Source organism: Leptodactylus fuscus, chromosome 4, assembly GCF_031893055.1.
Source record: "Leptodactylus fuscus isolate aLepFus1 chromosome 4, aLepFus1.hap2, whole genome shotgun sequence".
Taxonomy (NCBI): domain Eukaryota; kingdom Metazoa; phylum Chordata; class Amphibia; order Anura; family Leptodactylidae; genus Leptodactylus; species Leptodactylus fuscus.
In genome coordinates, this window is record NC_134268.1 from 172,773,114 (window position 1) to 172,795,452 (window position 22,339).

Sequence of the window (22,339 nt, forward strand, 5' to 3'; positions counted from 1 at the left end):
GTAAATATGTTTTTTCCCGTTTCTGTTACTGACTCAGCTTGTATCTTTGGTCACACCTACAAACCAGCTGCCCATCTTGGCCTCTGACTTTCAACTTGAATCAACCTGCCCTAACTTGTGCATTGTTTGGCTATGATTCTTGCCTACCATCTTGGTACCATCTCCTTGTGACTATTCTCTATTTTCCTTTCAGCTATAACTAATAGAGACTACTTTAGTGAAGCAGCCTGGGAAATCTCTGGGAAACTCATAAGCCCCAAATTCCTTTCCAATATGTGACATACGTGTATGTAAAAATGTCAGGTGGGGAGTATGGATAGCGCTTGGGAGCCCCCTCTATACATAATGGATGTTTATGCATAATGCATTATATAGCTGGAATCTACTATAAACAGTCACAAATGGTGACAGTACCAGTCACAGCTATTATTCACTTAACATAATCTAAGCTGTTGGTTCATAGGCACTGCCATATTGGGATGGATCATAGGTGGCAGCAATCCATGGTTATGACAGCCAAGAACCTATAAAAAGCTCCAAGACTTGTCATTATATAGCTAGTATTGCACCCTGTAAATAAATAAACCACATGTAGTAGGTATCGCCATATCCAAAAGTGTGCAAACTATCAGAAAATAAAAGCATTTATCTTAGATGGCAATGGAGTAAAAATCAAAATTCCCAAATTTCTGGGTTTTTTTTTGTAACTTCTCCCATGAAAAAAATGGAAACTGATCAAAAATTTGTATGTACCATAATAATACTAGTAAACATTAGTCAGCTCTTCCCACAACGAAAAAGTCATTTCAATATTTCTTTTACAAGGTGGCATTCAGCTGAACCTTCATGGGTGTGTGCACCATCACTTGGGGGAATTGACCAAACTCCAGACTTAGTGAATGTAATGTAGAAGGATAGTCCAGTAGAGGAAACCAGGAAAAGGTATGGGGTTCAGAATATGGGGATGCAAAGAAAATGTGTAAACTTTGCTCCCAAATCTTTTAGCAATTCTGTAGACCCACATCTCATGCTGGCCTCCTTTACAGAAGAGTTGTCATGTGACATGTTGTTACCATTGCTAATGGCTGCGGCAATTATTTGTAGTCGTTTGGGTATTCATTTCCAATAATCATTTTATAGGGTGCACGGGGAATATAGAAGAACCCTGTTGTAAGGTGGGCTGGGTGTCATTTCACGCATCCACTGGAGTTTACTTTTAACTAAATAGTTTGTTTTACAAATCATCCAAATTTAAAATGAATTTGGAATCAAGATGAAAAAGTGAGAGAGATTTTGTCTCCCCACTGGAGCTTCTGTCTACAGAAGTTTTCTCGTTTTATGTGTTCTTTGTATAAGACTACAGAAGATATTGATGTAATCTGCCTCTTATGTAGTTCTGGCACTGGGTTTGGGATTGGGATTTTGCTGTAATTTAAAAGACTTGAAATAGTCCTTGCTCTGGGAAGCCAATACTAACTGGATGGGGTCGGCACAAAGCCAGACAGACATGTCTAGTTTCCCAAATTATTCATCAAAGTAAAAATAGATCAGTGTAAAATTTTACTTGAAGGGAAAATTCTCCTATAAATGTATGAAGAGAATAGTAAGACTATATATAATATTTCAGACATAAAATGAATGCATGCTGTGGAAACGCTAAGTGAATAATAATATACTTAAATAAGAATATTTTTTGTAGATAGCTTTTTAAAATATGGACCGAATCCAATTGTGATGCAAAATGTATTTACCGAAAAGAACAAGGTAGGATGACTGAATGCGGAGGTAAGATATAAAAGTCACCGTTTTGTAGAATAGATAAAAGAAAAGTTGAATGATGTGAAAAGAGAACAAAATCTACAGTTTGGAATAAAAAAATATTTTGTAAGTTTTATCTATATCAAAGATACTATATAGATAGTAGTTTTGCATGACACAAAAAACTGTAGCATCTGTAACTGATAAGGATTAACTCTTTCAGAACAAAGCGTTGTTGGTGCCCCAATGCTCGGGCCAAATTTAGTACCTCGGTATACATTGCTTTGCACAGCAATATCTTTTTAATGGCTTTGCATATCTCAACTATTTTCACCATTTTTTTTCAGGACAAATAAGGCATAAAATAAGCAGTATTATTATTATTATTATTATTATTATTATTATTAGCTGCGAGCAGGGCCCTAAGTCCCATTGTGTGAAATGACTTTTCTTGTAATTAGAGATGAGCGAGTAGCATTCGATCGAGTAGGTATTCGATCGAATACTATGGTATTCGAAATACTCATATATAGAAAAAAAGTGGTGAGGCTCACCTATGTGTAGACAGTCTCCAAATAGGCTTTGAATATCCACAATCGTTCGGGGTGCACGGCAAATCACTCTATTCCAGGAGCGTGTAATCTTGATCCAAGTGAAAAACAGATGTCCGGCAGCTCTCCGTTTAAAATATAACTTTTTTTTTTTTTTTTTTTTTAAATTCAAAGTTTTTATTGCAAATTTTTATAACACACAAAAACAGTGAACATCAGGGCCAACCAGCGCCCAGAGATGTACAAAGACAATATACAAAAGCAAAATGACAAATAACAACTAAAAAAGAGAAAGCACCGAACAAAACGGAATCATCAGGGAGAATCCCTGGACAAACCAAGTAAGGCAAATTAAGGGATGAAAAGGGGGAAAAGAAAAAAAAGTAACAAACCATGGCAGGAGAGTAGGAAAGAAAGAGGGGATAGAAAAGAGAGGAGGAGAAGAGAAAAAGAGAGAGAGGGAGAGAAAAAGAAAAAAAAAAAAAAAAAAAAGGGGGGGGGGAGGGAGAATGGGAAGGGGGGGAGGGGGAGCGAGCAGAAGACAAACCCGAAAACCCACGTACCAGCGAGACCTGCAGATATAGTGAAGGTCGTCAGTTCTAAGAGAGAGGACCAGAGCCCAGGAGCGTCCGATACTCTCCGGTACCCTGAAACTGGAACCAAGGATACCAGGTCTTGATGTAAGCATCAGTCGAGTCCTGCAGGAAAGAGGTAAGTTCTTCCATCCACATAATCTCATTGACCTTGGAAATCCAGAGGGATAGAGGAGGTGCTTCTACACGCTTCCAGAAGAGCGGGATACACGCTCGGGCAGCGATGACCAAGAAGCGAAGCAGAGAACGTTTATAAACTTTCACCGAGGACTCGCAATGATTGAGAAGAAACAGGGCCGGACCCAAGTGGTGGGGGGTAGTGGTGAGTTGCAAGGTGACACGTTTGACTCCATCCCAAAAAGAGGACAGAGCAGGACAGGACCAGAAGATATGAAGCATGTCACCGTCTTCTTGACCACATCTCCAACACAAAGGAGACACCTGAGGGAAAATAGCGTGTAACCTCGTAGGGACCCTGTACCACCGTGACAAAAGTTTATAACTAGCCTCCTGGTAGCGGGAGCTGATCGAGGTGGAGTGGGAAAGGCGGAAAATTCGACGCCTCTGTTCCCGGTAAAGAGAAAGAGACAAGTCACCTTCCCATTTCAACAGAAATGGGGGCACAAAGTCATCCGGAGGCTCAATTAAGAGTCGATATGTGAGCGAGAGAGAATGACGAAGGGGGCCATCCCCAACCAAAATCCTCTCCAAGGACGTAGGTTCAGAGCGGAACTCCGAGGGGTCGGGAAGAGAAGCCAGGAAGTGACGGAGTTGCATCTCCCGCCACGCATCCAAAGGGGGCAAGTCAGGAGGGGCTCGGGGACCCGACGAAGTACGCCAGCCCGTATCACTGCGGAAGTGGCACACGCAGTGGATCCCTAGGCGACGCCAGTTGCGGAAAACACGATCAACAAGTCCCGGAGAGAAGCCAGGGTTACCCAATACAGGGAAAAAGGATGAATTTCCGGGAAGGAAGGTGGACCGGATGAGACCTCTGGAGCAAACCCGAAGAGTCGGACCAATAGTGGGATGAGAGGAAACGGAAGAGAGAAAGGAAGAAGACAACCAGGGAGCCGCCTGCAAAGGGACCGTGGAAAACGCCTGTTCGATATACACCCAGGGTTTGGACGAACCGTGTCTGCACCAATCAACAACTCGCGTCAGGTGAGTGGCCAAATAATACGAATGCATGTCTGGGAGAGACAAACAGCCACAGTCCTTGGGGCGAAAAAGGAGGGCCTTGCCCACTCTGGCCGGTCTACCTGACCAAATGAAGCTCAGTTGAATAGATGTTAGGGACCGGAGAAAAGAAGTGGGGACATGGATGGGCAAAGCCTGCATGAGGTAGAGGAGACGCGGGAGAATATTCATCTTAAAAATGGCGCATCTCCCAAACCAAGTAAAAGCATTCAGTGACCACCTGGAACAATCAGCCCGGATGGAGGTAAGTAATGGGGGAAAATTGCAACTAAACAAATCTTTTGGGTCTGGAGTAAGGTAGATCCCCAAGTATTTAAGGGAGGAAGGCGCCCAACGGAAAGGAAGAGAGCGACTCAAGGAATCAACCTGATGGGTGGGGAGAGAGACGTTAAGAATCTCAGACTTTGAGAAGTTTATTTTGAAATTGGACAGCACCGAGTACTCCTGGAAAGCAGACATTAAGGCCGGCAAAGAGAGAGGAGGAGAGGAAAGAAAGAACAATAAATCGTCCGCATAAGCTGCCACCTTATAGATCAGTGAGGAATGAGCAACACCTGAAATCTGCGGGTTAGCCCTGACCTGCCGAAGGAAGGGTTCTAGAGTCAGAACAAAAATAAGGGGCGACAGGGGGCAGCCCTGCCTGGTGCCATTAAGTATGGGAAAAGGTTCGGAAAGTAACCCATTCACTCTGACCATGGCCGAAGGGGAAGAGTACAAGGCCAGGATCCACTTCATCATACGATCCCGAAGGCCGATATGGAGCAAGGTTTCCTCCATAAAGCCCCAGTTGACCCTATCGAAGGCCTTCTCGGCGTCCGTGGAAAGAAGCACAAGAGGAGAGTTCGATAACCTGGCCCCATGGATGAGGTTAATGGCCTTCGTGGTATTGTCTCGAGCCTCACGGCCGGGCATGAAACCAGCCTGGTCCGGATGGATGATGTCACCCAAAAGAGGGGACAGGCGTGAAGAAAGGATCTTGGCCAAAATTTTCAGATCCACATTGATCAAGGAAATGGGGCGATAGCTCGGGCAAAGGAGGGGATCCTTGCCCGGTTTGGGAATGACTGTAATGTGCGCCCGTAGGGAATCACGACATAAGGCCGAACCACCGGCAACGGAGTTAAAGAGTTGGAGCAATTGAGGCTCAAGTTCAGGGCCGAGCTTTTTATAATAGACAAGAGGGAGGCCATCAGGACCCGGAGCTTTGCCCGAAGCCATATTAGAAATCGCCTGGGAGATCTCTTCCTCCCCGATGGGGGATTCCAGGGACTCCAGATCCTCTGGGGACAGCGAAGGAAGGCCCGAAGAAGAGAGGTAGGCACGGATGTTATCACGAAACTCAGAGTCAGGGGCCGAAGAGGAATCAGGATCAACAGAGTATAAGGAGGCGTAGTAATCTCGAAACGCCGCTGCCACTTCCAGAGGCAGATGCACCCGGGGCCCCTGAGTGGAACGCACACATGGAACATATGTGGAAGACCTCTGAGCTCGCAGGGCCCTGGCAAGTGAGCGCCCGCACTTATTGCCGTGTTCATAAAAGTGCCGTCTACACTTAGCCAAAGTCCCCTTAGCCTTATCAAGAACCAACGTGCGCAACTCCTCCCTGGCGCTAGCCAGCTGAACATATACATCGGCAGTGAGCTGTCGCTTGTGCAGAAGCTCCAGAGTGCGGATCCTTTGAAGCAGAGAGTCAACCTGAGCTCAACGCTCTCTTTTCAGACGGGAACCGTGCTGTATCAGAATTCCACGGACCAAACATTTGTGCGCCTCCCACACAACTGACGGATCAACCCCTGATGACTCTTCCCTCACAAAGTATTCCTCCAACTGGGTTTTAACGTCAGTCAGAACCGCCACATCCTCAAGTAACGAAACATTAAGCTTCCACTGCCGCTGAAATGGAATAGGGGAGGATAAAGAGACCGAGAGCGTGATCAACGCATGGTCTGAGAATGTGATGTTGTCAATTGATGCTGACAACAGAGAGTGAAGGTGTTGGTGCCGGATAAAAAGGTAGTCGATGCGAGAGTAGCGGTTATGCATGGGGGAGAAATAAGAGTAATCTCTGTCTGTGGGATGAAGCAGTCTCCAGGAGTCAACAAGCTGATGGGCATGAATGTCCCTCTTAATTCCCCGAAGAAGCGAGTAAGAATGAGAGGAGAGGCCCGTGGAGGAATCTACCGAAGGATCAAGGACCAGGTTAAGGTCACCCCCCGCTACCAGGAAACCCTCTGCGAAGTCATCCAACAGCTCAAGATAGGAGCTGAGGGCCCTACCCTGCCCAGAGTTAGGCAGATACAATGAAGCAAAAGTAAAGAGTTGAGAGGAAATACGGCCCTTGAGCATAACGAGTCTCCCCTCAGAGTCCGTGCGAGTCTCCAGGTGTTCCCACGAAAGGGAGCGAGAAATCAAAATACTAGTCCCTCTGGATCTAGGGTCAGGCGAGGAGCTATGATAAGCATGAGGAAACCATGCATTTGTCAGTTTAAACGGTCTACTAGAGCAATAATGGGTTTCCTGCAGGAACACCACATGAAGGCGCTTACCTTTGAGCAAGTTGAAGAGAACGGAACGCTTCTCCGGGCTGTGGAGGCCCCGCACATTGAGAGAGCCCACCGAAATGGAGGACAGCTGATCAGGCGGCATAATGGAAACAGGGGGGAGGGTCCTCCTCTGCTCGCTCCCTAAAGGGGAGGGGAAAAAGAAGAAAAAAAAAAAAAAAAAAGGGGGGGGGAAGGGGGGTGGAGGTGAGAGGAGGAAGAAGAGGGGGAGGTAGGTACGAGGGAAGAGAAGAGAGGGAAAGAACGAGGAAGAGAAGGAGGAGGCGAAAAGGAATTCAAGAAATGGAAGGGAAAAGTAGAGCAAATCTAGATATCCCTAGAAAAAAACAAAAAACGGGGGGGGGGCACAGCATTTAACAGAGGGCACAGGAAGGAGAGCAGAAAAGAGGGAGAAAGGAACAACAGAAACCGGGAAATGAGCCCATGGGCTCCACGAGTGTACCAGAGATGAGAACCCGTGCCCCACCCCCCAGAAACCCGAGGGGAGGGGAGAAAGAGAATATGCAAAGAATAAGTAGAAGGCGGGTGCAAAAGACAGAACAAGGGCATAGGCAAATTAAACAACGAGTACAGTGCAAGTAACCCATATAACGCCAAATCAAAACCACCCACCAAAATAGAGCAGGAACCCAACATCACTAGCTACAGCAGTAACAGAAAACAGTGGGGGCTGTCAGTATAAACAGATTCAAAGGAACTCTGCAACAGACCCCAAAAGAAAAAAGAAAAAACACCAAAAGCTGACGGGAGAGTAACTGACAAAATAAACGGCAAACATCCGGAACAGTCCCCCACGGCTTAGGGTAAGACCACTGCGCTGAGGTAAAGCGGCAGGCCTGCCCAACAAGTAAACAGTCAAACAGAGCACCGACACAGGACGTCACGCCTCATTAGGGAGTTGACGGGACAAATCAGGCTGGCTCAACGGAGGTGCAGGTAGATCAACCACAGAGAGACGTAGATGGGAGAGGCTTCTCCGAGGTCTCTCTAGAGTAGAAGCCGGTGAAGTGCGTCTGGATCCCCTCCTACGACGGGTAGACGGGGGTCGAGAAACATCCAAGGCAAGCCAGTTCGGAACAGATACAGGAGTCACATCCAGAAGAGCAAACAGATCCGGTAAGTCAGCTGGGGAGCGGACCAAGACTGAAGAGGAGCCTTTACGGGCAATAAGGTGGAACGGGTGACCCCAACGGTAGGAACCTCCACTGTCTTTAACAAGGGCCAAGATAGGCTGGAGAGAGCGCCGCATGGCCAGAGTGCGGGATGACACATCCGGGAGAAGCTTGACCGCGACGTCTTCGAACTGCAGGGGTCCCATAGACCAAGCGCATCTGAGGATATGCTCCTTCTCGGAGTAATAATGAAGCCTACAAAGGACATCTCTGGGATTATCCGGGTCAACCGGGCCAGAGCGCTGTACCCGATGCACCCTGTCAAACATATAGGAGGCATCCACGGGGCGCTGTGTGACAACGTTAAAGATGGTGGACACTCTGTCATGTAGATCATCACGTGGGCCTCTCTCCGGAATGCCACGCAGGCGGATGTTGTTTCTGCGACCACGATTCTCCTGATCGTCGAGGAGGAGAGCAATGTTTTGCAAGTGGGCTTCGGAACGGGATTGGTTATTCTCAACAGCGGATAAACGTTGCGCCAAAGCGGACAATGATTGGTCAGTTGTATCAGCTCTGGTAGTAAGGTGGGAGACGTCTGCCCTGACAGCCGCCAGAGCTTGAGCGTGTGACTGCTCCAGGCGAGAGACCACATCATCCAAGTCTTGTTTAGTAGGGAGAGCCTGGATAAGGTCCTTGAGCATCTGAAAGTCCGCTGAGACAACCGGAGCGGCTGAACATTGAGGCGAGAGAGTGGGCTGGACCAGAGGTGGAACACACAGACCAGGATCCATCGTTGAATAGGAGAGCATGGGCCGTGACAGGGGCAGTGCAGAGGACTGAGATGCTAGATCTGCAGTATCTGAGGAAGTGGCAGAAGCAACAGTCTGAGAAAGATAGCTAGAAATAGTTGGGGAGCGTGTCAGCGATCGGCTCGGTGTGCGGTGAGGAGCAGAAGATTTGTTAGGACGTCTCTTGGACATGGCACGGGAATGCCAGACTAAAAGATATAGTAAGGGTACACTCTCGGAACTTCCTGGACTCACATAAAGCAATTACACATAGCCATCTGTAAACTCTGTGAGAGGTGCGGGATCAGTGAGGAGTGAGGGCCAACTGCGAGGAGGAATTGTTCAAGAAGCTAGGAGGAGACACTCTGACAGGCAGGGTCATAGAAGCAGCATACAGGCCCAGCGGAACAGGCAGCCGCAGGCTAGTGGGTTAAAACTTCACTCTGCTATAGTGCAGGAGGGGGGAGTCCAGGGACTACTAATTGCCACTCCAACGGGTGTCCCGGCCGGAGAGTCTGCCCGGAGAGGTGTAAGGGCCAGTAGGGGCGGTTCAGTAGTGCCCAAGGAGTTAAATCACACACAGGGAGAGACTCACCGGGAGCAATATGCAGCAGGCATAGTCCAGGAAGGAGATCCAGGGGTCCTCTGCTGCCTGGTGTCTCAGGAGGCCCGCCACTTCCAATACAGGCCTCAGGTGTGACTGACCACTGTGCAGGCCTAAGCGGTCCCAGGCGTCTCCGGAGGTGGAGGGAGGATGGCTGTGGAGGGAGCTGCTGAGAAGACCCGGTGGCGGCGCGGAGAGCTGAACAGGCCGCAACGCTGGAGAGGCCGCATGTAAAGATGGCAGGCGGCCGCAGGAGGACAGGAGATCCGGGATGCCCGCTCCGGTCGCACCGCAGGACAGAGGAGACTTGCCGACAGCTACTCGGAACAGGCCGCAGGAGGAACAGGAGGTCCGGGTGAGAAGCCGCGGCGGTACAAGAAGAGGCCGCGCGTCCAAGATGGCGGCTCCACGCCGCTGAAGAGGTAGGCCGCAGACAGAATCCCCGGGATAGACACCACGGGGAGGGTGGGGAACACCTCAAGGTAGCTGACTGGGGTCCGGGGGAGACCCCTGAGGCTGTGTCCCGGTCGTAACGGCCCAAATAGTTCAGAAATGCCGGCAGATACGGTGGTAAAGGCAGAGGAGCTCTCAGCTGCACGTCCTGCTGCCTCGTCGGCTAGCCACGCCCCCCTAAAATATAACTTTTATTGTATTAACATCATAAAATGACCAAAAAATTGATGTAACGAAAAAAATAAGTAAAGAGAAAACCCCTAAAAAACGTAGACGCGTTTCGGAACGTCTAGTTCCTTCCTCAGAGCGTAACTAAATCGCTAAGGCCTAAGTTGATATAGTCTCCCAACAGGGTGGGAACTTCCGGCCAATCTAATTAATCCAAAACACCTGGAGTTCGTAGTACAGGATTATATGTCTGGATACACACTATAAACATTTATCTCAATCCAAAGAAGTACTTCCTACAATTCACAATCTGCAATGATCAGCACATACAAAAGAGGAAAAGCATAATCTAAACAGCCATATCACATTAAGCATCAACCTGGACTCATAATCCCATTTTATCTTAAGAAATGATTATACTGATGTTCCAACCTTATTTCCTTAAATTGTACCTATTTCGGGTCAATTCACATTAGATGCGTCTTTTCGGTTTACCCGCAGCATAAATCTCTTAGATGGCAAACAATATATTAGATGATTGTTATAGTCCTCTATGAACGATCTTTTACTTACTATTAATACGTCACAGCTCTCCGACAATACTTATAAGATAACCTCCGTACGGACTATATTCCATAACGGTGTATGTCTCCAGTGTTTCTGGTCACGTGGTCGGAAACAGCCAATGATAACATAAGCCTTCCGGCTTTACATGAATGGAGTCACGTGCTACAGCATAGCCAATTACAGCTTTGGAACACCCTTTCTATTTCTTATACTACTCGATATTCTCAGAGCCACCTACATGTGTTAGGGGAAAGACTCGTAATCACAATCTCCTCAGGTTTCCCCCTGATGTTGACAATCACTTGTATTATATTTACAATCGCAAGTGAAAACCCATCTTTCCAGATGTTACATTGTACCTACTCTACATGAAAAAGATACCTTTGTGCTAATAAATCACACATAATAAATCTAGGTAAATGGCAATGCCGATACGTAGACTTCTACTTCATATACAAATATTACCGACATCTGTGGCCTCAAATACAAATATCATACTTCATTAATTCATAGATATTTAACCTAGTATTATTATAGTACAAAAAATTTAATTTAATAGATATAACTCAGATCAGTTTTAATATTCATACCAATGGGGGTTCTGCAATTAAATTGCAGGATCCAAAATGCCTCCCTTTGAAACAACAATTTTTGCCAATTGCCCCCTCTTATTGGTTTTTCCACTTTTTCTACAGCATAAAACTCCATAGTAGATAAATCAGACTTATGAACCGCTGAAAAATGTCTCGATATTCCTGACATGTGTTCAGTTGGAAATTTATTGCTATCACTGATATGTTCAGCAATGCGGATTTTAGCGGTCTTGTAGTACACCCTATGTAGTCCATCCTACACATTGTGCATTTGATGTTGTACACCACATGGTGTGTATTACAATTCATCATAGATTTTAATTGTACTATGGTATTAGATTGGTAGCTAGAGATTGTTGTCTGTCTTCTAGTATATTTACATACACTGCATCTTTCCGTACCACATTTTGCAAATCCTAAAACTTTATAATTTATTGCTGGTACTGTAGAAAACATACCTGGGGAAAGTATATCCCCCAACGATCTACCTTTTTTTGGGACACATTGCAACCCATTACTCAAGAGTTTTTTCGTAGTTGTGTCTGTTTCTAGAATCGCTAAGTTTTTTTTAATAATCCTAGTAATTTCTGCATATTGGGAGCTATATGCTGTAGTAAATACTAATTTTTCTTGTTTTTGTGTTAAATTCTTACTTGAAGTTAACAAAGATTCTCTAGATCTATCCTCAGTTATTTTTTTGGCTCTATTGAGTGTCCAAGAAGGGTACTTTCTTTCTTTTAATCTATGCAAAGTTCTGGCTGCATGATAGTGATAGTCCCTCTCTGATGAACATGCCCTTTTCGTACGTATTAGTTCACCTGTAGGGACTGCTTTAAAGATGTGTGCTGGATGGCAACTATCCGCTCTGAGCATCGTATTACCCATTGTAGGCTTTCTATACAGAGATGTAGTTACTTTATTGGTATCCAAATTTCCAGAAAGTGTGATGTCTAAAAAATTAATAGAGTGTAAATTAAAAGTGTACGTGAACTGCAACGCAATTTGATTACAATTTAAATAGGAAATGAAGGCTGGTATGGACGCCACATCTCCCGGGAGAGTCTGATTTATCTACTATGGAGTTTTATGCTGTAGAAAAAGTGGAAAAACCAATAAGAGGGGGCAATTGGCAAAAATTGTTGTTTCAAAGGGAGGCATTTTGGATCCTGCAATTTAATTGCAGAACCCCCATTGGTATGAATATTAAAACTGATCTGAGTTATATCTATTAAATTAAATTTTTTGTACTATAATAATACTAGGTTAAATATCTATGAATTAATGAAGTATGATATTTGTATTTGAGGCCACAGATGTCGGTAATATTTGTATATGAAGTAGAAGTCTACGTATCGGCATTGCCATTTACCTAGATTTATTATGTGTGATTTATTAGCACAAAGGTATCTTTTTCATGTAGAGTAGGTACAATGTAACATCTGGAAAGATGGGTTTTCACTTGCGATTGTAAATATAATACAAGTGATTGTCAACATCAGGGGGAAACCTGAGGAGATTGTGATTACGAGTCTTTCCCCTAACACATGTAGGTGGCTCTGAGAATATCGAGTAGTATAAGAAATAGAAAGGGTGTTCCAAAGCTGTAATTGGCTATGCTGTAGCACGTGACTCCATTCATGTAAAGCCGGAAGGCTTATGTTATCATTGGCTGTTTCCGACCACGTGACCAGAAACACTGGAGACATACACCGTTATGGAATATAGTCCGTACGGAGGTTATCTTATAAGTATTGTCGGAGAGCTGTGACGTATTAATAGTAAGTAAAAGATCGTTCATAGAGGACTATAACAATCATCTAATATATTGTTTGCCATCTAAGAGATTTATGCTGCGGGTAAACCGAAAAGACACATCTAATGTGAATTGACCCGAAATAGGTACAATTTAAGGAAATAAGGTTGGAACATCAGTATAATCATTTCTTAAGATAAAATGGGATTATGAGTCCAGGTTGATGCTTATATGATATGGCTGTTTAGATTATGCTTTTCCTCTTTTGTATGTGCTGATCATTGCAGATTGTGAATTGTAGGAAGTACTTCTTTGGATTGAGATAAATGTTTATAGTGTGTATCCAGACATATAATCCTGTACTACGAACTCCAGGTGTTTTGGATTAATTAGATTGGCCGGAAGTTCCCACCCTGTTGGGAGACTATATCAACTTAGGCCTTAGCGATTTAGTTACGCTCTGAGGAAGGAACTAGACATTCCGAAACGCGTCTGCGTTTTTTAGGGGTTTTCTCTTTACTTATTTTTTTCGTTACATCAATTTTTTGGTCATTTTATGATGTTAATACAATAAAAGTTATATTTTAAACGGAGAGCTGCCGGACATCTGTTTTTCACTTGGATTCAAAATACTCGTACTCGATCGAGTACCACTCGCTATTCAAATGCTATACAGCTGGCCAATCAATGCTGGTTCTTCTCCTACCTTTAGAAGTCTTCTCCGTGCAGCTTCCCCACGGCGTCTTCCAGCTCTGAATTCACTCTGCCAGGCATCAGGCCTGGGCAGAGCTGACTGCGAATGCCCGCTTGTAGTGCGGGCATGTGCAGTCGGCTCTGCCCAGGCCTGATGCCTGACAGAGTGAATTCAGAGCCAGAAGATGCCGCGGGGACGCTGCACGTAGAAGACTTCTCGGAGGATCCAGCCCAACCCTCACTCATGGACTTGGTAAGTATAATTTGATCGAATGTTGGTTACCCCTGAAACGAGCATTTTCCCCCCATAGAGTATAATGGGGTTCGATATTCGATTCGAGTAGTCAAATATTGACGGGCTACTCGAAACGAATATCGAATCTCGAACATTTTACTGTTCGCTCATCTCTACTTGTAATGTATCTTTCTGTATGTATTTGAACCCTGCGGAATACGTTGGCGCTATATAAAAATTTATCATTATTAAGTAGAAGAATGGTATAAAATATGAAAAAAAAAAAAAATTTTGCTTCTTTTACCTAAAACAGAATAGTTTTTATATATACTATTGCACATAAACATATTAAAATTAGATTCTCTAGTTTGTCTGATCACAGGGTCTGCACATTTATATAGTTTTCAACAAAAAAATTTGGTTTTATATCCAAAATGACTTATTTTCTGGACCCCTGGTCATGTATAAATTACCCAGTAGTTTAGTATAGTAGAGGGCTGTAAACTGCTGGTGTTATCTCTAGCTATGTTCCCTGCTGAGACAGAGCACACATCCAAGCAGAAGGGGATGATGGGGGCTGGCAGGGGAGCGAGTTCTGCAAGCACAATGTGAATGGGAAGGCAGTTTCACTTTACCATGATCATTGTAAAGGGTGAAATTTTGTTGATTAAAGTCCTAAAAGCTTTCCATATCATAGTGTAACTCCCGGACAGTAACTTCATCTTGGAAATGCCTGGAGAGGCACTTATCACTATTGCAGGAGCAGTTATAAATCACAGGTGTTTGACTTTAATTAACGTGACTGCAAAATTGGGCATCAGATAGAGCAACATAAATAGCCAGATTATTGACATCTAGGATGACACATTGAGGACAATTCCCAGTTCCTATATTTATGTAACTTCATTTTGCACTTGTTTTGCTTTGAGATCACTGACATATAGATTAATGTTCCCTTATCTTTTTCTTTTGAGATATGTAAAAAAGTGGCAGGAAGTGACCAAGAAAAAAACCAAACCATTAGCATTAGAAACTGTAAAAAAAAAAAAAGATTCCCCCCCCCCAAAGCTGTGCATCTCTATTTTTGATTAAACTGAAAACATGCAAAATGCAAAGGGACTATTCATTTGTAAACCTGTTGTCCCCTATAACACACACTCAGCATGTGTATTACGCCATTATCTGCTTATAACTAGTTTGTCTATTTTAGATCTTACAAGCAGGAGGCAGGAACAAGCAGTGGGAAGCTGCATCTCTTTAGCATACACAGGAAATTCTGCACAAAGCACACACTGATAGTATAGATATATGTGATTATTTTATCCTGTTCCATTCTGTTGTTCATTATCATCATGCTATCTAGCTACTTTCATGCAGCATTGTCTAACCCACCAACAATAAATTCCATACAAACCTGGGACTTAAATCTGGTGGCCCAAGGCTTGTAACTTTGGGGAGATTAAGCATCAAATTCTTATCTCGTCTTCTATTAAGGTGGGATTCATTATCTTGTCTTGAGTATAGATTAGATTTCACTGGTGATTTAAATGGAGCATTCCCAGAAAATGGTTTCAGATTGATTCCCAGAGAACTGTTTGAGGATTTCTTGTATTTAGTTGTATTCCGTGTGTGTATTGGAGATGAAAGATCTTCTTCCCCGGTATCCTCATCATCATCTTCAACAATGGATGATAGTCTTTTATTCACACTTCCATTTCCCCTAGGTTCCGTCTGGAAAAAATAAATAAAATTTTTACGTCAGTCAATCTTAATTTTTTTTTTTTACTGCTGGAAAGTAAGTTTATGATATTAATTTTGATTGCATTTTTAGAAAAATTAAAGGAAATGTCAAATTATTGAAAGACACAGCTGAGAAATTTCGCCACACACCAAACTAAGTCCCAAATAGTGGGACAAACACTGAGATTTATAGTGCCAACAAAGTGAATGAAATTTCAATAATATCAAAAAAGAGCCATGGAAAAGCTGCAACACTTTAAAGGGTTAAAATTAAACACACAAGTCAGCTCTGCCAGTGGGGCTCGGGCAGAGTCGACTTCACATGCAGGCGGCCATTTTTTTTCTGTAGCCGCTTACGCGGCAGTGCGCTCCTGTAGTTCTATGGAGTACAGAGCGTACTGTGCATGCTCGCATAAGTGGCCACATAAAAAAATGTCCGCCCACACGTGAAGTCGACTCTGCCTGAGCCTTGCTGGCAGAGCCAACTTGCTCATGTGTTTAATTTTAACCCAGCCGGAAGAGGAAGGTGAAGAGGCTGTTGCTGACGAAGATGGAGGTTCTCTTGCAGCATTGAGCGCTGGGGCCCGCCCCCAGTGCTCCGAGAGAACTCATTTGCATACAGGCAAAAAACTGAATTTTAGGCAAACGGCGGCACAAAGAAGACAACGAAAGGTAGGAGAAGAACAGCTTTTTTTTAAGGCTATTCCGACGTGTTACTCAGAAAAAAAAAACGTTTGTATGATAGGATCCCTTTAATTTTAGGTATGGAATTGCAAAGATTTTACCTATATATTTAAATACGAAAAAAAAGCAGAGGAAAATTGCAGTAACAGCTCAATGAATAATGTGTTGGAATAAACCACAATGCGATTTTGCAGCATTTTTTACTCTTATCTTTTTTGTTCCATTTCCTTACATGGGGTCTTCCTTTAAGACAGTATTTCTAAATATGCTTTATTGCCTTCCATTACTAAAGAAAAAAAATGCCTGATTTTTTTTTTTTTTTTGAACTGTTCAGAAAAAAACAGGATGAAAATTCCTGTTCTGTCAAAAAATTAGGACTGAACAAGGATGGACAAAAATATTCATGTGAACTGGACCTTATAATTGTAAGTACTCTAATACGGACAATGGTTTAAACTAATAACATGAAAATGATACCACAAGCAGTTTTATGTTTATTACCAGTATTGCTGCAAAAAAAGAAAATCTACCAATCATAGAAGAAAAAATATAAAAGCTAAATAAGAATAATACAAGTAATGTCTTCAATTTTGTACACAACCTTTCGAGCGCAACTTTTATTGTACCATATATCAAAATCCTTTATAGCAAGAAGGGACACATGAGGTTACCATTCTAAGGCGACAATAGCAGCCTCTTAGTTCACTGATATTCTTCTACAAGGCTATTATGGGTCAGCCGTATAACAGTTCTCTTGGATGTGTTCCCAGAAATAAAATGAGAATCCATTAATAATTACTTGCTGACTCCATCACCACATTTCACTGAGGTTTATGCATCCATATCAATGGAAAACATGTAATTTTTTTTTTACAGCTAACCAGGTATGAGCTGATCATGTTATATAAGTCTTCATTATGCCACAGACTGATACCATAAAGAAGAGCATAAATATAAACAGTGCATGTGATAATAGATAGTCTATATTACATACAATGATTGGCTTATAGATACAAAGGTGGTGGGGGTGGGGTGGGGTGGGAGTGGAGATCTATTAAGATTTATTAAGACTGGCATTTCCAGCTGGCACAAGATGTCCCTGAATTATTAACTCAGGCCTCAACAATTCTGGAACAGTACAAGAACTCCCATGCACCAAAAATGAAATGTACGTCAGTCAGGAGCAGGATGCTAAACCAATGATTTAGCACATCAGTGGTGCAAAAAAGGACAGTGCGCCAATGATAAGATGCACTACTGCAATGACCATCTGTGCTAGAAAATTATATAGATGACTTGGTAAATTTCTCCCAATGTGAACAGATATTACCCTTTGGTATCGCAGTTAGTGGTATCTACTGTATTCTATGTATGTTTGTCCTAACTTCTGTATATGAAGTATATAGGGTATAGTAAAAGAAAACAACAACTATTGTTATATTTCTGAACTGGTTGTGGCAGTTTTATGTATAGAAATTAATTGAAATATATATATATATATATATATATATATATATATATACTCTGCAGGTGCTCTGCAGGAGTGTGAATGAGAGAGGAGAGGACTGAGAACAGGAAGCGGTAGCGGTTCTTTGCAGGTAAGTTGAGTGATCGGGATTGGAATTCCGTTCCCAATCTTTTTTAGGCGGGATCGGAACCCCATCTTGAAATTTACTCAATCGCCGATTGGGATGCGATCTTTTCCAATTCTGATCGCTCAAACCTAATGCTGATTAATGAAATGTAATTCAGTCCCCTTTGAAAATGTTTACCTGCTATTTATTTTACTCTTGCTCTTTGGATACATTTAACTAATCTGCTTTATTGTAGAGCTGTAACATTTGATTACAGCTTGCTTACAAGTCTATAGGATGTCTGAGGTAGTCTGAGACACACCTCCTGTCTCAGGATAGGTTAAGACTGCTATTCTTTACCTTTTCCCTGAAACTGTGCCTCCTTAGATGAGCTGATGTGTATAAGCACTATTTTATCATGGGAACACCAGGAAGATACCATATGGAAAGCTAATATCTAATAATAACTATGGCTTGATTATAAAGTACAGATTACTAAATGACCAGTGATAGCGCAAAGATTATTAGGTAATATCAGCATATACTGTATCCTCTATATGATACCTGCTAAGGAAGTATGGGACTGGAGGGTCACTTTAAGTACCAAAGTAAAGGTTAGGATACTAAAAAGTTGTGCAACCTTTCGACGCCTCTCGTACTCAGAAAGACTAGATTAGAATAGTATGTATAGTATGAATAGTAGTGCTTGGAAACTCATATAAAGAACATTTCATCATACTTAGTAAAACAGGGAATCCCTCATCTGGGGATGCTCCGAGAATAAATCAGGCTTTGTGTTATTTAATGATATCTAGCCACTGGGGGACTAAGGAGCATATGCCACATTTTTTAATTTCATTTCTGCAGATGACTTTCGACAGCTCATTAATCACCAGTAAGAAATAAAGTTATGTTCTTAAAATAACTTAAGGGTTTTAAAGAACATTTATAGAAAAGTAAGCATATGTGCTGGTGGGATATTAAAGTAACCTTAATGTAGTATTCCCTCTAACTCAATGAATGTACTGGGACTCCCAATGGAAACAACCACCAATCTGTTATTTATGAGCTACTAAGCTTGTAACATACTGTACACTGCCACTGGATTTTCCATTTTAAGGCCATCAGACAACCAGCAGTACTTAGAGCCAATTTCAATATCAGAGCTAGTATCATGCTTAAGAAGTTAAATTTGTAGTGTGAATTCTTAGTGGATTAAGAATAAGACAACTAAACCTGTCAGACTAAGGGCTCATTCACATTTGCTCCCGATCTCCGTCTGTCAGGTTTCCATCTTCTGTCTGCAGAAGACGGAAACCTGACAGACCGTTTCCGGGTGTGAGCGCCCGTGAGCGTTTTGTGCTCTCCGCGGTGAAACAGTTTTGTTTTTTTTAACCGGTCACAAAATCCTGCATGTCCGACTTTGTGTCCAGTTAATAAAAAACGGTCTCGCCGCAGAGAGCACAAAACACTCACGGCCAGACACTTTTGGAACCCATTTTGACTCCCTAATGTCTAGTGGGTGATGTCAGGTAGGAGCAAGTAAAAGAGGCATAACTCAGAATCTCACCATCTTACCTGTTCCTGCCTGACACTGCCTATTTGACATTAGTTTGGTTAGTATATCAGGCACCAAAATTAATTGTACTGATTGTTCAGGGATGGTGGAGGCTACAGAATAAAATCTACCAACTACTATTAGAAACAGTGAAGGGGTGCTTATTTAAGGATGCAAAGTACTGGAGTTGAAATCCCCCCTCTGATAGTACAGCTCAATAGACACTACTGTTAGGAGGGGCGTTACTGACTGTCAGAAACACCCTTCTGGGGGCGGAGCCTAACCGTCAACACAGATGGACGTCTGAGCCTGCAGCTCCGTCTGTGAATCGGCCTTACCCACTCCAAACTTAACGAACAGTAGCACAAATGGGGAAGAACGGGCGAGACAAGAGCCAGGAGACCTCCGGTACACCCATCGGGAGGAATCAGCAGGGGGAAATGCACAAATTCTTTAAGAAGAAGCCGGCCAGGTCCCCGGCCTTGGCGCGCAAGATGGCGCAGGGGGAAGTGCAGGAGGAGTACACTGCCGAGGACTCGGATGTGGAAAGCGTGACCAGCGCGGACAGGTCAGATACCAACTCTTCGGCTCTAGTCACTAAGTCCTTTATGCGCAAACTACTCTCACATACGGTAGCCCCAATTATGTCTGAATTAGCAGCCCTCAGGGAAGACATGCAAAGCCTGGGGGGCAGAGTGTCGTCGGTGGAGTCGGCCTACTCGGCTCTCGCCACTCACTCCACCACCGTAGAACAGCATGTCGTGTTACATCATGCCCACATTAATAGAGCAAGTGATATGTTAGAGGATTTGGAAAATCGAAACAGACGCAGAAACATACGTCTGAAGGGTCTGCCTGAATCCTACCCCCCGGAGGATTTGAGAGACATCATGGCGTCTATCTTTACATCCCTCCTGGGCCAGGAGAGGGCTGGGGCTATCCAAATTGAAAGAGTACACCGTGCTGTGCGGCCTAAACCCGCAACCACTGATCCTCCCAGAGATATTATATGCAGACTTTTGAATTCAGTAGACACTGTGGAGATCCTGACCGCGGCCAGGGCAAAGAGGCCTGTTCAATATGAACAATCAGAGGTACAACTTTATCAGGACTTGGCTCCGGTAACCCTATCTAAGCGGCGCATGCTGCGCCCGCTGCTAGAGGCATTGAAGGAGAAAGGCCTACAATACATGTGGTTGTTTCCATTTGGGCTGGCAGTCCTGAAGCAGGGCCGCAGAATTGTGATACGCTCGCCTGCAGACCTCGAAGCCGCGTGGCCCCTGTTGGGCATCCAGCCTATTCCCATTCCCTCCTGGCAGGCTCTCAATATGGACATAACTGCTTGGCCTTCGCTTCCCAGCATCACCGGGCCGGATCGCCCGTATAAGCCAAAGTCTCCCAAGGCAAGGAAGACACTTGTCCCCTGAACCCTGGTTTTTCAGGACCCTATACGACTTCACCCAGACCCTGGACTTCTCTTTTGGCACTTCTCCTTTGGCGCATCTTCGCAGTTTTTTGAACTTGTGTTCTGGACCCACACCCAGAGCGACTCAGTATTGCTTATATTTATGGTTTTCTTTATTCTCATGCTACGCCGGGTCTTAAGTTATGTTTCACATACTGGCAGTGTTGGTGACAGATTACTTGCGGCAATCTGATTTATACTAGTTCTTTGGCATTTTTATTGCTTAGTGTTCTTATATCCTTGGGGGGGGTTCCTGCCCGTGGCCCTGGGGTACCGAGGATGGGCCCCGCAGCCCCGGGTGGCCGCCCTTTCCCAGACCCTGCATTGCACACACGCAGCGGTTCAACCTATCCAGCTTATGTGGGTTGTGCGGGTATGTTTCGTGGGGCGCCTCAATCTCTAGTTTCCTATGTGATTAGCCAATGATTGCGTCTGTCCTTATCGGGCAGGTGCTGATTTTGGGATCTTCTGGTCTGCTAATTGTTACGCCGGTTATATGTGTCTTTCATGCTCTCTCTGTTTTTCCCCCCTCAACTCATTCCCCCCCCCTCCCCCCCCTCCTCTGCCTCTTATGCCTACCTCCAGGGTCTCCTACCCTCTATGCTATGTGTCCACCCCCTCTTTAACTGCTCCCCCCTTTTCACCTTCTTTGTATAGTTATCTACCTCCTGTTTGGAGTGGTCGGCCGATGACCACGATTGGACTTTATCTCCTACCTCCGTTTAGCTGTCGTTTGGACAGTGTTTTGCATAGCTAGCGGATATCAGGCTTGCCGCTGCTATAATACGCATAATTTGACTGTTATTGCTTTATATTGTTGATTGCCTTTCACATTACACTGTGGTAGTTATTTGCAGTGAGAACCACTTCTGTCATTTGCAATCTCCCGTTTTTTTTTTTTTACTGATTACTTCTAGTTGTACCCTCCTCCCCCTCTTGCTCACTCTCTCCCAACCTTCCCTCCCCCCCCTCCCCTACGTGTTCCCTTTACCTGGGCCTTTAACATCATACCTCCCTGACCCTACGCCGGACCCATGGCTAAACTAGTGTTCACATCCTATAACACTAATGGGATGAACTCTCCCAATAAACGTTCTCAAATCTTTACAATCCTCAAACAGCTCCGCACGAATGTTGCTTTCCTACAGGAGACTCATTTTAAATCTGGTTCCATTCCCAGACTCCCTACTAATGCTTTTCCTTTAGGCTTCCACTCCACGAACTCGATTAAACGCACGTGCGGAGTCTCCATATTGTTTCACAGCTCAGTCCCGTTTCAATGCTCACAGACTTATGAAGACCCGGAGGGCAGAGTCCTTTTATTAAAGGGCACGATAGCTTCCCAGGTGTACACGTTTGCGAATGTATACGCCCCTAACAAGGGCCAAGTAGGTTGGCTTCTGTCGGTGTTGAAGGTATTAGAGCTGTTTGCTGAGGGCCAGGTGATCCTAGCAGGGGACCTAAATGTCACTCTCACTCCAGCTTTAGATTCCTCTTCGGGGGTCTCCTCCATATCCCAGAAGGCGCTTGGTAAACTAAATCAGGCGCTGTCAGAGGCAAATGTGGTAGACCTGTGGCGCACACACAATCCCTCATTGAGAGATTACTCATTTTACTCCAACCCTAGAAAATCGTACCAGAGACTGGACTACATATTTGTGTCCAGATCTATGGTCTGTAACTCCC

The 22,339-nt window shown here is 44.0% G+C and overlaps 1 protein-coding gene across 5 annotated transcripts in view; it reads right to left on the reverse strand.

Annotated features, from left to right (window-relative positions):
* KCNH8 (potassium voltage-gated channel subfamily H member 8) overlaps positions 1-22,339 on the reverse strand; it is a 300,278-nt gene that overhangs the window by 37,761 nt on the left and 240,178 nt on the right. For all 5 annotated transcript variants that reach the window (XM_075271409.1, XM_075271408.1, XM_075271407.1 and 2 more), the window contains one exon: positions 15,047-15,363. In XM_075271409.1, the coding sequence (XP_075127510.1) occupies positions 15,047-15,363 (317 nt within the window). The remainder of the gene's footprint in view (positions 1-15,046; positions 15,364-22,339) is intronic.